The sequence below is a fragment of the Mycetomoellerius zeteki genome, unplaced genomic scaffold (assembly GCF_001594055.1).
Source record: "Mycetomoellerius zeteki isolate Tzet28-1 unplaced genomic scaffold, Tzet1.0 scaffold149, whole genome shotgun sequence".
In the NCBI taxonomy this organism is placed as follows: domain Eukaryota; kingdom Metazoa; phylum Arthropoda; class Insecta; order Hymenoptera; family Formicidae; genus Mycetomoellerius; species Mycetomoellerius zeteki.
Window position 1 is genome coordinate 1,773,217 of NW_017256436.1, and position 18,187 is coordinate 1,791,403.

Here is an 18,187-nt window from a genome sequence, read left to right on the forward strand (position 1 = left end):
TATTGTTTAACAAAGAAAGAAATGAAGAAGAAAATAAAGGACTAGATATGTTGACAATTAACATGCTTGCTAGTAAAACAAATTCGCATATGGTCCTTCATTTTCTCCTTCTCTCTTTCCTTTCTTCAGACGGCATATAACAAAATATAAACATCTTTCTATTTGGATTTTCATTTTCACAAGAGAAATACGGTACCACGATGTATTACCAAATTATAGTGAATTTACTTTTTATTTAATCGTTTCTATCACGAGAAAATATTTTTTCATTAAAAATTCCTTATAACATATGCGCAATACTTAATAATTTCTCATTTAATAGGCAAATTTTTCCATTAAGCTATCCAACACCTTCCAAAGACAAAGAGAGGAAAAGAGAGACTTATATATTTACTTACTATGTTTATAATCGCATACACATATAAATATATTTAGATTTGTTTTTTAAATTTTGATGTTTTAGAGTGTCTGAGATAGCTTAATGATAAAATCATTACGTATTAAGCAAAAGTTCAATTCTCGATTCTATCATTCCATTATGAGAAACTTGAAATGAAAAAGTATGTTCCAACGATATCCTGATTGTTTTAGCGTGGTAATATATTCCCGCAAAAATCCAAATAGAAAGAAATAAATAAAAAAAAATAGGTGTTTAGGTTCGAAGTAGACACTTAATCCTATCCTAATATAATATAATCTAACCTACAAAATTATAAAGAAATAAAAATTGCATCATTGATTGAAAGTATTGAAAACAACGTTGGTCAATGATGCAATTAATTGACCGCAGGTTAATATCTAGATCTGAATAAAGTTTCCACTTCGAGAACCTGAATACCTATCCTTTTAAATAGGCCGACATCCGCCGCAGTATCACTTCTAATCCTATAGCCAAGTCAGCACGTTCTCCGGCTTGGTCGTGTTAGGATTTATGAGTGACTGCACGTCGTCCAAAATATCGGTGCTGAACTCCTCGTTCAGCTGAAACAATAACAATTGTCGATACAAAAGACCGCATTCAAAAGGTTTTAACAACAGGCTTGCAACAATCATCATCATGTAAAATGACCTACCTGAAGTGACGGCAGGAGATCATCTGTCGAATCGATGTTGTCACTCAAGGTTGAGAGATCCGGCGTGTCCATCGGCGCACCCCCGTCTGTAAAAGAATTCATCGAATTCAAAGTATGACTAAACAAAATGTGATATTGTGGCAAATACGTACTTATGTATTTATGGCTTCGGTATAATCGTTTCGTAAGATCATTCAACGCACAGTGCCTTTCTGCAATCGGAACAATCGCGCAAAACAATTATTCATAAATCGAAAATTAACTTAATGGCACAGCAAAGCAAGCGAATAAACATTCTTTTTAGCCTAGAGTCTTATAAGCGTAATGATGGCGATGGATTTTGAAAATGCTGCGTAAAAAGGCTTTATATTCCGAAAAAATTGTGATTTTCGAACGAGCCGCTCTTACCGCTCGTGCTATCCATATTTTCGTCTATGTTGAGGAAGTCGTCGGAAGCCTGAGGCAGTGAATATGCAGAACCGAGTCCCAAGCCGCTATCGGCGCTCTCCTGGCGTGCATGCTGCTCGTTAATACCTGACAAAAACGGATCCATGACGGCGTCCGTGGTGCTCTGTCGCAGCATCATCTCTTGTTGCTGCAACGAAAAAGATGCGTAAATATCGAAAATGGTTATTACAAATATCACGCGATCAAGCCTCCAGATTAAAGGACGACTCACAATGCCAACCTGGCGCATAATTTCTTGTTGTCGCTGTTTCAAACGTTCACGTTCAAGCTGCAACGATTGAAGACGAATCTTTTGCTTCTGGCAGGCCTGTAGATTCTGGTTGCTTTGGATGCCGGTGGGTTGTTGAAGTTGCCAATTTTGTGGCAGCATCGCGCCGGATGCCGGAGTTCTTTGGAGATGCGATGCTGAAGGAATGATATCTTATACGAATATACGATAAGAAATGAGGATTAGTCAACAATCAAAAAATGTTAATAAAAGTAAATCACATCGTTGGGAAAGATTCCTCGTCAAGTGATATAAATCTTGCAACCTATGTTAATTTTCGTCAAACTTTAATAATATTTAGAGCCATTACATTTCCGATTTCTATCTCAGAAATTCTGAAGTTTTACACCAGAATTTAATTAATTACATTCAAATTCGGCATATTTATTAAAATAAATTGAGAAATTAAGGTGAGAAAAAATTCTAGTCTCCGGACGAAAGTCAGAAGATTCCCAGAAACTTGAAAAATTTGAATCAATCTGGTTCGATGATTAAATAGTGAGCATCGAGAGAGCTTCTTTAATTCTTAAAATAATATTTAGATTCGGGGTAACATCTCCATTCTATCTATACGTTGCTTAAATCAGGATTTGGGAGAAATAAGAATTCAATTCAACTTACGGATTCGCGGATCGAACCAGGAAGTGGTGCGAGTCTGGTGATTGATAAAATAGATCTCGCCCTCGGCTGTACGCGCCTGTTCCCATCCATCGGGCAATGGACCGAGCGCATTGGATTTGCTGCTCTCGACTGCCGCGGCTACTGCGGCCACGCTTGCGGCTGCGGCCGTTTTCCGCGGATCTTCCCATGTCGTGGTGCGTGTCAGGTGACTGCAAAAAGAAATGGATGTTAGCGGGATAATACGTAAAAGGACAGTGTCTGAAACTTTAAAGGAAATTTATAGAAAGATCAAGATTCTCTCAAGCCTTCAGGCCGATTCTCGTAGAGCAACGAGGATCTACATTCCAAATGAGACTTTAAGAGACTTTGAGTAAACATTTTTTTCAAATTCAATTCAGTAATCGCTACGACACAGTTTGCTTAGTCTCTCCGATACTTTTTATCAACCGAATAGTAGAGTAAACAAATGAATAGATGAATGTTTGGCTAAACAAATATAAATTCATTTTTGAAGGACTAACTTAATAAATTATCTATAAAAAGATCGACTAAAACATCGAATTAAACAAGATTGTATACGTTAGATTAGATTAAGCTTCGTCATCCGAAACAACTGAATATATTGAATATACATATCTCATTAATGTATAATTTATGATAACAGTCTTCTGCTACGGAAAAAAAGCGTCATGTACAAGATACATAATTTATCTCAAGAGTTCAACATTTTTCTTACATAATTTTTTTTCTATTATAAAACTAACGTTATAAAATTAACGTAAGGCAAAACAATCGCGGTCTAGGTGAAAATACATTTATTCAGCGAATTGTGCCTCCATCAGGATGCGATTGTGCGAAATTTGACTTCCGTTCGATGTCACATCGAACGCTTTAATGCTTGCTCAAGCCGCTCGATCCGCGGAAACTGAATACGCGGCTGGCGCGTACAGTTATCCACATATAGTAGGCGCGTGCTAAAAATACTCCCATTCAAAAGACCGAAGCGAAGCGACGAGGCGACGTGGGTTAGAGCGTAGGTTTTAACGCCCGAAATAAAGCCGATCTCTTAATCTTGCCGATCTTTTGTTATTATAGAGAATATTCGCGATGATTCTCGCGAACGTTGTACACATTCTGAGTTAATTGAAAGTAAGGAGATTAGCCTTTTACATATTTTTCGCAAAGTTGACTAGATTTTCGAATGTTGAACGGTAAATAATATTATCTGCGATTAAAAGAAATAATTTTTTTTATCTCTATAAAGTTTATTGCAAAAATAGAATATGTATATTAGAAATAAATATTTATTCTGTTATATATTTAAACTTGATTATCATTGAAAAATAAAGCAGTTTATTATCTAATAATCATTCAGGCAATATACATATCGCGTATCTTCAAATCAACCGATACTTTAGAGCGGCCTCGATTTGAGCAACCGAATGATTTACTTAGCTTCCAGATTATTTGATATCTTATCATCCGAGTCCTAATCAAATAAGTCTTTGTATAATTTTTATTTCATATAATTTTGTGTCATATTTATTGATCAAATAGACTAGGTAGTGTTTCTTTATTCTACTGGACTTTGAGATTACATGAACGTGAATGATATAGCTTATATTATTTATAAAGTAAGTACAATACTTCTCGTCGCCACAACGACGGATTTGCCGTAGTTCGGTTTCGGACAACGGCAAAGAAACGGGAGGAAGTCTGTTTTGCACAGCACGCGCGTGTGACGTCATTGCGCGATTATATTTCTGCATCTACACGTCGGGCCACAGACGTACCTGGCGTGACGCGTACCTGCCTTGCAACGGGCACGCGTTTGTAAACACGCCGATCCGACGCGCTCGTTCAGGTCGATTTATTAATCAGATCGAAGCTATTTGGATGATACAGTTTATAATTAGCATTACTTTTAGGATAAACAAGACCGAAGTTGGAGTAAGTTTTTTGAATAAAAAATTTACTCCAACAAAATGTAGCGGCTCTTATAGTTCGAATAATTTTCCATTCATAGTCCATTTTTATCCTAATTTTTTTATAAAAATATTTCATATTTTATGGAAGAAATGCATTTCTTTCCTCCCTTCTTTTTCCCCGTGCTTCAATATAAAACATAACGTTCTGTTGATAATATATCGAATTTATCATCCCGAATTTGGTCAACTCGCACATTCGTTTGTACATTTTACTCCGGAAAATTAAAAACATACGTAGCGAATAGCGAAACACCCTACGGCGCAATTGCGCTTCGCACCCTAATCGCGCGCTCTATGAGCGTGATTCTCTATCACTTTCCGCCGCTCTCGGTTGGCCGCTGTCCAATAAGAGAGAAGCGGAATTGCGCCGCGCCGCCCCTCTGCGGCTGTTACGGGCTGCGAGGAGCACTGTGGAAGGGATGAGAGCGACGGCAGGAGGAGGGAGGGAGGGGCATTGAGAGACCGAGAGAGCTGAGAGAGCGCTAGCGCAGTGGAGAATTATAAGAGAGTTCTACTGTGTGCACGCGCGCGCGCGCACGAGAGAGAGAGAGAGAGAGAGAGAGAGAGAGAGAGAGACATACGGACTCTACGCGGTGTATTTTTACTCCGGACATCACGGCGCCGGACAACTCGTAAATAGACACTCTCGTATCGACGCTCACCGCTGCTCTCTGCTCTCCTTCGCCGGTTCCGTCGGCTCTCGCTGACTCCTTGCACCCTACTGTCTTCCCACTCCTCTCGCCTTTTACCGCTAAGATACTCATGGCTCTCACCCTTTTTACCCTCTCACGTCGCAATCGAGTCGGTCCAAAGATCTGAGGTCCCAACGTTCTGACGATTCTGTTCTCGCAACCCTAGTTTTGCGTGTGTGAATCACCCGAAATCAGGTATCCGATCGTTTAGGATGTTTTTTTTTTGTATTAGACGATCCCAGGTACATCTTTTTAAATCTCCGTATATCGTAAAATTCAAAATTTTCTGCAGAAAAGGTGATACGAATCTCAAATGTCAACGATCTCATAATGCACAAGTCTATAGAAAGGAAATCTATTCCAGAGATTTAAGTTATTAAAATAGCTAAATTTCACCACTGACAATTACTTTTAAAAAAATTTTAGGAGATAAATAGTCAATTAAAAATTGATCCCAAACAAATCTTAATCACAGCGTCGAATGTTTTGCATTTAGATTTTTGTTTGCGCAACGCTAAAAGGAAACGAGTTAAATATAAGTACAAGCGGATTACGCGCGGATAGGAAACTATGGTCGGAGTTGAAGATATCTCATGAAGAGATTATTTATATCAAAATGCGAATTATATCGACATCAATTAGTTTCGGACAATTTAACTTCCAAACGACAAATTAATTAAATGTTTATTTTGAAAGCAACATAAGTCTTGCAAGATACGTTCGTTGAAATATCAAATAATTAGTATCAACGTGTCTAATTTGTATATATTTGTGTGAAACAGTTCACATTTGAAGAATTTAATTTATGCTTCTCTTTTTAATTAAATAAACGATTACTATAAAAATATTACGCAAAATTAAAATAAATTCTGAAAATTCGAAAAACAATCCCTTAAGAGAAATATCCTCTTATACGTTAAAAAAGTATTTGAACAATTTCAATCTGATACTAAAAATTCCAAACTAACTTTTAGAAAGAACTTTTTACAAATAAAATATAATTATATGGAAGAGGCGTGGACATACCGTAATATACAAATCAGTGAGATTCATTTCATATAGGATACATTGCCAAGATTAAGATTAACGGAATAACATACGCGATGCGATTAAGATGTCACATGCGATATTTATGATACTACTGAGAAGCACTAGCGGTACGTAAAATTTAGCGATAAAAGCATCTCGACGCCATTCGGATTCATACTCCGGATAACTATTTCCCGTTTCTCCACACGTGAAATCGCTGATGTCGCGGCCTTATGTTCACGAAAATGAGTAACGCGTGTTGGAACTTAACGCTTTCAGTTAATGGGATCCTTATGGGAGGATGATAGTAAACGACCTGCACATGGAGATTCTCGAATTAAGTACTTGCTTGATTAGTGTTATAATAAAAGCATTTCTTACAGTCGCAATATATTTGTGACATTCCTGTATCATCCTATTAATGATTTTCCCAATTTTTCAGAAACGTCATTATAGATTTTAATAAACAATCTTTTATTATAACATATCGTTTATTGTACATTTAAATTTTATCAAAATAGATAAATTAAAATTTGATATTCATTAAATATGTAAATATTTTTTTATTATAAATTATTATTAAAATAAATTAATTTATTTAAAAATACTTTCATATTGTATATTTTAACTCTATTTAAAAAATACATAAATACATCGCGATATATTATACGTTTCTTCTCGTTTCATTCTGTTTGTAAATGTTGCAAACGTATTTGTAAAAATGTAAAGCCTTTAACAGTCAGAGAAATAGAATGTTTTTATCCATTCCTCCATACGTCGAGCAAATTTCACGCAATCCGCGTTGCTTATGTCGCCTTGAACTTTCGATACGTTCGCCCTGTACTCTCGGCGATCTGTCCTCGTATCTGGCATTCGCATTTGTCGTCTAAGCTCTCTCGCGTACAGGTGTGTCGGGGTCTTTAGCCTCGGTGCAGCGCAGCGCGGCATAGTGTGAGGAGGTCGTCTTTACCAACGATGGCGCATCACGATGCCATCAACGGTAGATTTTGCTCGAAAACTCTATTGTCATTCAAATATTCTATCGTCGAGACAGAATGTCTTCGAACTGATCAAAAAATTCATAGAACTTATTCGATATGAAAACACTATTTAAAAATATAATTTATATCTTGCGTATCTATTTTTTTTTCTTATTTCAACACTTTGCTGTGTTTTAGTGCCGCGTGAGTGATCCTAATGTATTATTTACTGTTTTTCTTTTAAGCGCATTTTTTCGCTAATTTTATTACTAGCGCTAGGATTTTATTATTGCCGCAGCCTCGAATCGTGAATAAAAATTCGGATGCACAGAAGATAACAGAATATGTGTCCAGCTTCGACCTTGCAACAGCTATGATGTCGCGTACAACTTTCACTTGCCAACGATCGGAAATATCCGGGTGTAACGAAATGCTCCCCTGACATTTATGACAACAGTTGTGTTTGCAAACCTTAACGAATTTTCTATTTTCGAGGATTTTAAAGGTCGAAAATAACCGCAGACTAATGGTACAATTTGGAAAGGATCCCTTTTAGTGTCAATTTAGACAATGGTTCGCCAAGATAAATGTAAAAACCTAATGGCTTTTCTTAATCAGTCCGTTATTTTCCGAGCTCTCTTGAACAATCGACCTACCGAGGTATTGCGTATTCCACCGATAAGACGTGACTCGGCCGTAGTTGCTTCGTAAATCGGCGCAAACGTCGGAAACCTTGAACGAATGCTTGCGTCTCCTGCCTGACGAAAGACGAGCATCGCGATAAGAACACGCTCAAGTGCTAACCAAGAGCCATTGTCTCACCTATATCCAATAAAACGATCAGGAAGGAAAAACTTCTGATTTCACGATTTTAAATACCTTGCACAATCGCTCGAGAAACGCGTATCTTTTCTAGAAAAAAAAAGGGGCATTAATCTCTAAAATTAAAATATAACTTAATCAAATATCGTCGAGACTACAAGATATACGAAAAAATGCGCCTTTAATTACGACGAATTAAAATTGCTTTACAAGCAATTGCTATCACGTAAAATTCCCCAATACTTGGTCATATTAAAAGGACTTACTCGTATATCAAATGGAACGTTTAAAGTCCGCTTTCACTAATTAGTTTTTATTGTAATTTAGTTCATTATTACTTGCCGTAAACGTTATTGAGATTTAAATATAATATTACGTACAGAGAGAAAACAAATTTAAGTTAACTGCGAACCATCCTTCTTTCTCTAGAAATAATTTACATTAATGAATCTAGTAAAAGTCACTTTCAATAATTATTAATATATTTCGATTTCTTCTATAAAGGGAGAAATATCTATCATTTTCACACACAAAGCGTATACAGCTGCGTTATTATTAATTTTCCATTTAACGAGTACGAGCGCACACATTTCATCCAAAAATAATGTTTTCGAATAACCTCGAATGTGTTGACACGTGCGTGGAATATTTTCTTTTCTCTGGTATGATATCGAACGCATTTTTATCCACTTAATTTACACGTGTTTTCCTTTCGCAGCTACACGGCATGCTTGAAAATTAAGAGTAAAAATTTAAGAATAGATTTCTTTGTAACGATATGCAAATCGATTTTGCAGATGCGAAAAAAAAAGACTATACTTGCTATGCGATTTTAGCGAAGTGTTTATTGCGTCTGGAAGTTGGGAGAATACGCAGAAGTCAAATTGTTTGTCCGGACGCGGACGCGTAATAGGAAAGAAAGAAGGATGTTTTCTTCGCACGTTCGGAACGCGAAAATGACACTGAAATGGAAAGAGAGTATCAAGTATCTTTTTATGAGACGGTTGGATACCTTCTCTTTTTCAAGTTCAAAAATGAGGTAAACAAAGGGTTTAAAATAAACGCACTGTGTGATGCTTTCTTGTAATAAGAATGCGGAGTGAATGTGCGATATTAATACGCAACGCGGCGATGGCGTGCGATACGAAATCATCCGGTAAGCGCTCGGCACATTCGCGGCTGAAATCACGTTTCAATTACGCAAATTAGATTCTAATAAGCCTCAGCGTTGGATAAGATCCAAAAGCTTGGAACGGTCGACGGTAATTGGACAAACGTGTGCGGAAAGAAAGAATGAAGAAGGGCGAACGAGTCAGTGACTGAGTAAGTCTTCACGGAAAAGTTTTCAACGCGCAAAAAACTGGTATAACTGGTATGAAGGCGTACTTTGGAAATTGTTGTTATTTTATATTTAACTCTCCGTCTGCAATCATATTGTTACTCTTTTCATCTGCAGTATGGGTCTTTTTTTTCTCTAGTCTAAGTTTTTTATACTGTCCTAGGCTTTCACAAAAAATGTGGAAAAATTCAGAATTACTTTTCAACATCTCTATTATATAAAATCCCATTACTAACAAAAAATTTTACGAGAAGGAAATCCGTCTTCCTAAATATATTTCGGACAAATTATTTGAGAGTGAAATTTCACTTATGTTAAAAAAGATTCAGGTTACAGAGGGTTAAATAATAATTAATCCTATAAAAAGATGAGGAGAAGTATATCTCTGTGTTATGTAATAATTTTGCAATGATGTTATAATAATGGCAATAGATGTACTTCCTGCAGAAATATGAATATGCGCATGCATATTTTTATTCAGTTTATAAAATTTATAGTGTTGTCTTTCTGTTCGCGTCTTTTTCGGTATACAATGGCGAGAAACGATTAGCTTCAAAATCACGGATTTAGAATTAATATTATAGATATCTATAATGTTAATGGTATCTAAAATATGAAAAGTGCAATGTCACAATAATAACTTTAGATATATCTACGAGAAAAGCAAATAAGGCATCAATTAAAATGAGCGAAAAGTATATATACTGAAAAGAAATAAGAGAAAAGAAGGAAAAATTGTACGTAGAGGAAAAAAATAGGCATACACAAGAAATATAAGAAGACTTCGCGAAATATATTACGTATATAATACTCGAACAGTAGCGTCGATATTTACGTGACAAATATTGCTGTATTGTTAGAGAGAACGAAAAGAGACAGTCTTCCCGCGATGGTCATTACCGCGTAATGCAGCGAGCGTGCAACTCGCTTCGCTGCACCTTGCATCGCGCTTTACCGACGAACTCACGCTCGCTGCGCCTCGTATTACGCCTACCAAAAAAAAAAACGAACTCTGCATTCTGTTTCCGCAAAATTCGCCGACGTTCCGTAGAAAATAGAATGCGCGTTAGACTCGAAAAACTGAACTTTAACAAGAAGGAAGAAAAAAGACGCGCTTATGTTCTTTTCAGTGAGTTTTCAGATTCGTGTTGTGAGGACACAAAGAAACAACGCGTGTGATGAAATCACACGAAAAGAATTGATTTATTTTGACGTATATTGCAAAAAAATGCGCGTGACTTCTCGACTTCGGACATCATAATTTAATGTGGTTACAGTGTAAAGAGCCTTAATGGCTCCCGATAAGAGCAAGAGTGAAATATACACACGGCGATGATTGTCGATAATGAAATAAATAATTAATCGTTAGCTATTAAAATGCGATAAGCCACTTCCTTCCTTTCGTGTGCCTTTGTGTTCTACTTCCCGTATTGGGAATGAACGCGGGAACAGGAGGAAGGTACTTTCAATTTGCGCGTAATAAACTCACGCGTAAATTAGTGCAGGAAAAACTAGTGGCGTAACATGCGGTAGAACTCCAACGTAATGCACGCCGAACCTTCTTATTTCCTTATCTATGCAAATTATTTGTTTTCTAATAATCTATTCTCCAATATGTCGTTTCCTAATACTAATTTACAAGGTATATCTTTACAAATTCACATGACATTCACGAGATTCGTTAATTTGCACTTTCTTTAAATAAAAAAATTAAAGAAACATACCTTTATTTAATGTATTTAAAATAATAAACGTCTTCGTAAAAATGATTCACTGCGCATTTAATTCATTCGATCATTTCCCATTGATCTTCCATACGATAATATATATCAGCAAATGTTGATAAGAAGATATACGCAAAAACTCAGAGCATAATTATAACACAATCAATCCATTAGCTTCGTTTTCCCTTAAATTATTTGATATCTCAACGATAAGTTGTTTATAAATGGCGATAAGTTGTCTATAAATGGTGATATCTATTATCAAGCTTTATGATGTTTATAACGTAATCTGAAATAACATACAATAATATAACATTACTATATGTAACGAGATTCGCTTAGACTTTGGTCCAACTCAGAGCAATAAGAAAAAGCAAATAAAAGAAGGTAAAAAGATCAAAATTAAAAATAATATTTTAGAAAAAGATCAAAGATAGATCGCTTTATATGACTGGATTTTTTTTTAAGAAAATTCTACGTCTCCTCTTTTTTTCTTTCTTTGAAGGAACTGCATTAGCTTGCATTAGTCGTTTACAAAAATGTTGAGTTGTATTCTTTAGAAAGAATCACGTCCACATCCTATTCAATTTTTCAATATCAGGTAGAAAACGAGCTACATTCACAAACGAAACAGAAATGGTTGTCCAGGTAAGATTTCTGAATGACCAGGTCAGGTCAGGTAAAGGGCAGTCTATCTTCTCGGTGGTCTTCGACATGTTTAGACAAGATTTAAGAAAAGAAGAGTAACATACAGGAATATTTTTGGTAAATTTCAAAATTTGTTCAAAGTTTAAAATTAAATTACAAACAAAAGTTTAAACATTTTAAACTTTGCGAAAATTGAAGGATTAATAAAGTTGTTCTTTCAAATTTTAAATCGTCATTTGAAGTCATAAATTATTAGTTAAACTAACGGATAACAAGCGTACATCTGTAGTATATTCTAGAATTTTGTGAGCTTAACGATTTAACTGATGAATTTCCTGATGAATTTGAAATTAATCCCGTCTTCTTAATCAAAAGAACCAGAATATTCGGGAAAAAAGTCTTAAAATCTTATAAAATCTAATTATATAGTATCAAAATTACAATTAAAATATTAAACACAAAAACTGAGAATACGCGAAGATAAATATTCGTTTCTTTACTTAATACAACTCTTCCAATATATAATATTTAAAAAATAAAACGTAATTACAATAAAAAAAAAAGTAAGAGATGTGCAAATATACAACCTATGTAAATCTATGAATCTAAATATAAAAATGTAAATGTTATTATTTAAATTCTTGTTTAAGAATATTTAGTAGAGCTGTCAGACGTATCTAGTCTATAAAAAGACGTATTTGATCTAGACAATCAAAAATAGAAACATGTTCCGTATATAGGATTTCGCTAATTTCAGAGATTAAGGTGATGCCTGTGAAGATAATATCAAGATTTAAAACAGTGTGTCGACATGTATTGGGATGAGCAAGGGGGGGATTATTGGAATAGGGAAGGGATGAAGCGAGGTACCCGACGGAGTTTCCCACGACAGGTGACACGTGAGGACCCGGCAGTCACGGCTGTGCAGGTGGATCAGGTTGGGAAGCAAAGATGCTTGGTGGGAGGCCCAGGTATACCACCAGAGGCATTCGAGAGACTATATTCGCCTCAGAGGCGAACCTAAAGGGTCTTTCTCGGGCTCTGTTCTACAGCGCCTGGAAATCGTGATCGTTTGCAACGATCACGCGTTAGAGAAACGTGACACAGACAATCCTAAAATCCACAATATTACTTTCAAGGACAGATTTTCTAATAAATTAATTTTTTTCTTGGAGAAAAAGAATCTCGAGTAGTTTTCCGAGATAGAAGCGAAATATTTGCAAAAAGATTATTCGAACCAATTTTTCTTCGAAAGAAAATTTCGAACAAATATATCTATATGGCAGAGTCTTTTTTGATGATAGAATTTTCTAATTTTTCAGTTAACATTTCAGATTAATTTTGTATTAAAAAAATTTTAGTTACAAAAGATTTGTGGTATTAAAAAATGTAAAAGTATAAAGTTAGTAAATAATGTATTTTCGTTAAAGTCAATTTAAAATTTTAATCAAGGAGAAAGAAATAAAAAAAAAAGAAAGCATATGCTGTCTATTTTATCACAAGTTATCGCTCTCAAAATTTCTTTCCATTCGTCTGTTCAATAGAAAATATATATCTAAAGAAAAGAAATATCTAAAATTTAGCTAGATACAGATCTAACAAATAATTTTGTTGGATTATCAAAATAATTAGGTAGGAAACTTAAGTATAATGAACAATGTTGCAAAAAATTCTAGCAACCAGCTTGAGCGTCATACATACTTATTTCGATAGTTTAACAAAATGATTTTCAAGTCTGTATCTAGTTAAATTTTTTTATTATTCAGCAAAACCGTTCTTTCCGTATGGGACAAATTATAATGTATACCAAGCTGTTCGCTCGTATCATTTTTTTTTCAAAATTCTTAAAATTCCTGCATTAATAATGACATCCATTTACCTGAATATGCTAATTAGCGCATTCACACCGGCTATGTATACTGCGTGACCGAGTGCTGTGACGTCCCTGTTCAGCTCCGAGGGCAAGGGACGTTGGCAGCAACGTAGAGGGGCTTAGGCTTAACGGAGAGACCGAGGTCTTTCTTTTCCCCTCCGCAAGTGATGAGAAGCGGCAGGGGTCTCGAAGCAACGAGCAAAGAGAGACAGAGAAAGAGAGAGAGGATGAGTAAGCCAGTACGACGATAAAGACAGTTTCGGCATTGAAATACATGAGACTTCGACAAAAGGTATCATTATCGGTGGCGATAAATAATCCTCTAAGCAATACACACAACATGAAACTCTCCTAATCTCAGAAGAACAAGAAAATTTTATCCATTCCTATACATTTCAGGTACTTAGAGGAAGAATCTATTGTTGTAAGATCTCTATCCGAAGGTTTCAGACACTACTTTCTGTGTGAACAATCTGTACGTTATCCGTTCACGGTTCGAAAAATTAAGATTACGACAAATCCAGGTATATATATCGTTGATTTAAAAAAAAAATGACTTTAAGAGTATAAAGCCCAAGATACAATGTGAGGGAATAGCGATAGCGATAGGAATGACACAGATAGGAGTTTCAACCTATCAGAAACTGCGTATTCCGGAGTATCCGATTTCTGATGGATTGAAATCGTGTTATTCTTATCGCTATTCCCTCGCATTGTCTTGGGCTTAAGAGTTCGAAGAAAAAAGGTGAGATACATGTATGAGGGAAATGCATCTTTAGAAAAGATTTTGTAGATCGTATACCTCCCCTTTTCCTCTTTCTCGCCCGGTTGTCTCGAGTCGCGTAACGAATTCGCGATGACACACGCAACGCGACGCAACGCGACGCGACGCTACGCTACGCGACGCGACGCGACGTGACGCGACCATGATGCGGAGAGTGACTTACTTGAGGAAGTAGATCTGGCCCTCGGGGGTGCGCGCTTGCTCCCATCCGTGCGGCAGTGGGCCCAGGTCGTCGACCGTGCTGATGACGTCGTAGCTGCGCTGCTTCTGATGATGGTGGTGACGCGCGTGCGGCTGCGGCGCGTGTTGCGGCGCTTGCTGTGCCGACGCGTACGTCTGCTGGAGGGAGGCCGGGCTGCTGTGAGCGCGGGGATGAGAAACGGTGAGGCCGGCCGCGGCGGCGACGGCGACCGGTACCTGCGGCACCTGCGGCGTTACCACCGCCGCCGCCGCCGCCGCCACCGCCGTTCGTGCCACCGTTAGGCACGCTGCTGCCGCCGTTTGGTGTCGCAGGGACGGCGGCACCGAACGCGGAATCCGCGGAGTTCTCGCGGGAGTGCGAGATCGAGGGGCTCTTGCTACCGGTGGACGGTGGATTGAAGAAGGAATCCGGCAGGTTGCGCAGGCGCAGCGGCACCTGCAGCGGTCGCTTGTTGTCGGGCTTCAGGACGGTGTCGAAGAGAGCCTGGAGATCGGACTCGGAATTCTGGTCGACCCTGACGACGGGATTACTCTTGGACAACTGGTCCACGTCTTGATTCAGCGCCATTTTGGATCACACGTTCGCTGCTCTCTTCTCTTCCTCTGCCTGTTGCTTAACGTCCTCTTCGTCTCTCCCTTTCCCTCTTCGTATCAGCGCGTCCTCGTCGCTCTTTCTGCGCCTATCTATTCGCCGCTTCCGCGCTCCGACTTTGCTCCGCGGATCACCTTCTTCACGACGCGTTACCTATATGCGTTACCTATATCATCCGCACACGACCGTTCTCCGTCTCCCCTTTCCTTCCCTACGATCGTCTCATTCCCACGAAAGATCACTATTTCCTTTTCCACCTGTACGCGATAATAAAACACAACGCCGTGATTGTCGTCGCCGTCGCCGTCGCCGTCGCCGTCGTCACCGTCGCCGCTGTTGAGCACCAGTAGCGTTCCCCGCGATACCGATGGGGATAGTCTCTCTCACTGTTTTCCGCGATCCGCCCCGACAATCTCCACACTGCGCGCTCCACAGATCGCTTCCCCGATCTCCGTCAATCTTGATGTTACGGGTAGCCCAGACCGTTCGAGACTGCGAGAGTCGCTCTTCTCGTCGTTTCCACCTCTCCTTACGTTACGACTCGCCTTACCTGAGTGGACACGTGACGAGTGCGAGAGCACAGGAAACGAGACCTGAGAAAAAAAAGAGTAAGAGAAACGGAGAGAGAAAGAGAGAGAGGGGAGGAGCGCTCTCTCAATCTTCCAGAGATCCCGCCTACCGCTCACTGCCTGCGTTCGTCTAGCAATTCGACGATAACGCACGACGTCGTACACGATGTGTTGTCGTCGTACGTGTCGTTCAAGAAGTCTCCTGAGATCCCTCGGAACGGCGCGATGCACATTCGCGAAGTGAACGAATTCACTGTTGTTGTCGTTGTCGTTGTCGTTGTCGTTGTCGTCGTCGTCGTCGTCGTCGTCTTCGCCTCCTTCACGCTCCACTGTTCCTCGATACTTCACTACGGTGTATAACGACGACGTCGGCGGCGACGGCGACGGCGAGGAACATGATACGTAAAATGGATTTATGGCACCGCGGAAGCGCGACGGCCGGATGGCCGAGGGTCGTCGAGCATCAAGAGGAGCACTTTGAGGAAGTCGCGATCACGAGCCGCGACCCGACGCGACGCGGCATGCGGGGGAGCGTAAGGATAGGAAGAGGAGAAGGAGGAGGAAGAGGAGGAGGTGGAGGAGGAGACGCACGGGCTTATTCTCCTCTGGAAGAGTCGCGACCCGACTCGGCCACACACACCGTCCCGGTCTCCGTGCGAGAACTGCTGCTCCGACCAGACGAGAATGGCTCTGATACCTCGTCTCGTCGCTGCGTTACGTCGACTCGCGGACTCGGCTCGGCTGGCGGCGATCTGGCAACAACCTGCGTCGCACTAATGATGCCGCAGCTTTGGCAACTCTGCGCTCTGTTGTGAGCCTCCGGACAGACGGGAAAAAGCGGTATCTATCTTTCTCTCTCTCTCTCTCTCTCTCTCTCTCTCTCTCTCTCTCTTTCTTTCTCTCTTTTCCTCTGTCGCTGCGCGGTGTCGGATCTCGCCCCGAGCTAACCCAAGCCAAGGCGAGTGGCGTCAGCCTGTTGCTCTTTGGCGAGCCAGTGGCTCCGAAGTAGGCGCCGTTGGTGGGGGCGACGCGCCGGACGGCAAAGGGACTCTCAGAAGTCTCAGGGGCTTTGACGCGACGGCGGTTGGAGGGGGGAGAGGAATACGCCTAGGCGAGTACTCAATGCTACATCACCTTGCTTTTCCGTCAACAGTTTCCTCTAAAGGCAGTTTCGATTACTTTCATTGATGATTAATTCAATCTGCAGAATTGCTTAAAGCAACATTTCTAAATATGTAATATACATTGTCCGTACGTTAAACAACTTAAGACTTTTATTAATGATTCTATTCATTGATAAAATAATATATTATTACTTGATAAGTTAATCACCGTTGATCACTGTTAATAAAAGTTTAACTGAATTATTTTACAAGAAAATTTTGAAGATTAACACGTTTGGTCCTTATACTGTTTAATCGCTTTTATAATACAGATTTTAAAACATTTTAAGTAAAAAGCTCACTGTTACACCTTTGTTCTACGTTACTCAGTAGAAATATGTATCAAACTGAATTTTTAAGACAAATTTTAGCAATTTTTAGATATGTCTTTTTTAAACACGAAAGTTGATCGTTGATCGGTATCGACATATAATAGTTATTTTATATATAATAGTTATAACGCGATGCGTTAACTATTCAACAGCTTTGAGAGTTATTCATGTTAATTTTGTTCAAACAAGATTCACTTTAATTTAATTCAAATGGGATTTTTTAAATTCAAATGAGATTTAAATTTCGCAAACTACGGTCATTCGAAATATATCGAATTGCTATTCTCGAAATATCGAAACGTTCGAACGAGTTACAACTGAGAACCTCTGGTAAGAGTCCGGACACGAAACAACCACTTCTGATTGGTTCGCCATATTTTGACAACTCCTCAAAGAAAGAAAGAGAGAGAAAAAGATAAAAAAGATAGAACTAGAGTCCTATATATAAAGAGAAGCGACATTGACATCCGAGTTTCTGATTGGCAGTCTGATATATATTCTGATTGATATCCCCTCCTAAGTGAAGCAGCCATATTGTGACCACAGTTGTTTACACATCTGACACACGTGGCCATCCACCACGTTGTTTGCACTATTTAATGCGTTATATAAGCCTTAAATAATTGGTCAATTTTTTACGGCTTAAGGCTTAAAATATCTATTGTAGATCTAAGTAATGAAATACTTTAAAGCTCACTCCGCTAACGGAGTCAACGGAGTACAATGTTGGTGGTTGGAGTATGTTTATGTTTACGAAACTGGAGCGGTCGAAACATGGCGGCGTAGGGGGTGATCGTAGGGATCCGATCTGGTGGTGGGGGTTCGATGTCGCTTCTCTTTATATATAGGACTCTAGATAGAACAGACAGAAAAAGAAACAATGAATGTACACACACACACACATTATTGTTCGTTTTGTCTCTCGAGAGTTGCTCGGAGTCGCCCGAACGAACTCAGCGTACTTGAAATGTAGAATTCGTACTACGTACGACATCCGTCATACCACATCCGATATTCATTG

At 38.8% G+C, this 18,187-nt stretch overlaps 2 protein-coding genes across 2 annotated transcripts in view; one reads left to right on the plus strand and one right to left on the minus strand.

The window, feature by feature from the left end:
• Positions 1–452: 452 nt before the first annotated feature.
• yki (Transcriptional coactivator yki) lies at positions 453–15,099 on the minus strand. Its single transcript, XM_018444302.1, is given in 7 exon segments — positions 453–981; positions 1,074–1,159; positions 1,482–1,668; positions 1,753–1,946; positions 2,431–2,639; positions 14,473–14,717; positions 14,719–15,099. Coding segments are annotated over 7 exon segments (1,377 nt in total). The 5' UTR covers positions 15,079–15,099; the 3' UTR covers positions 453–885.
• Positions 15,100–16,454: 1,355 nt separating this feature from the next.
• Positions 16,455–18,187, plus strand: part of Spindly (spindle apparatus coiled-coil protein 1 spindly) — a 4,800-nt gene continuing 3,067 nt past the window's right edge. The window contains exon 1 of the mRNA XM_018444300.1: positions 16,455–16,511. The gene's annotated coding sequence lies outside the window, so the exon portion shown is untranslated. The remainder of the gene's footprint in view (positions 16,512–18,187) is intronic.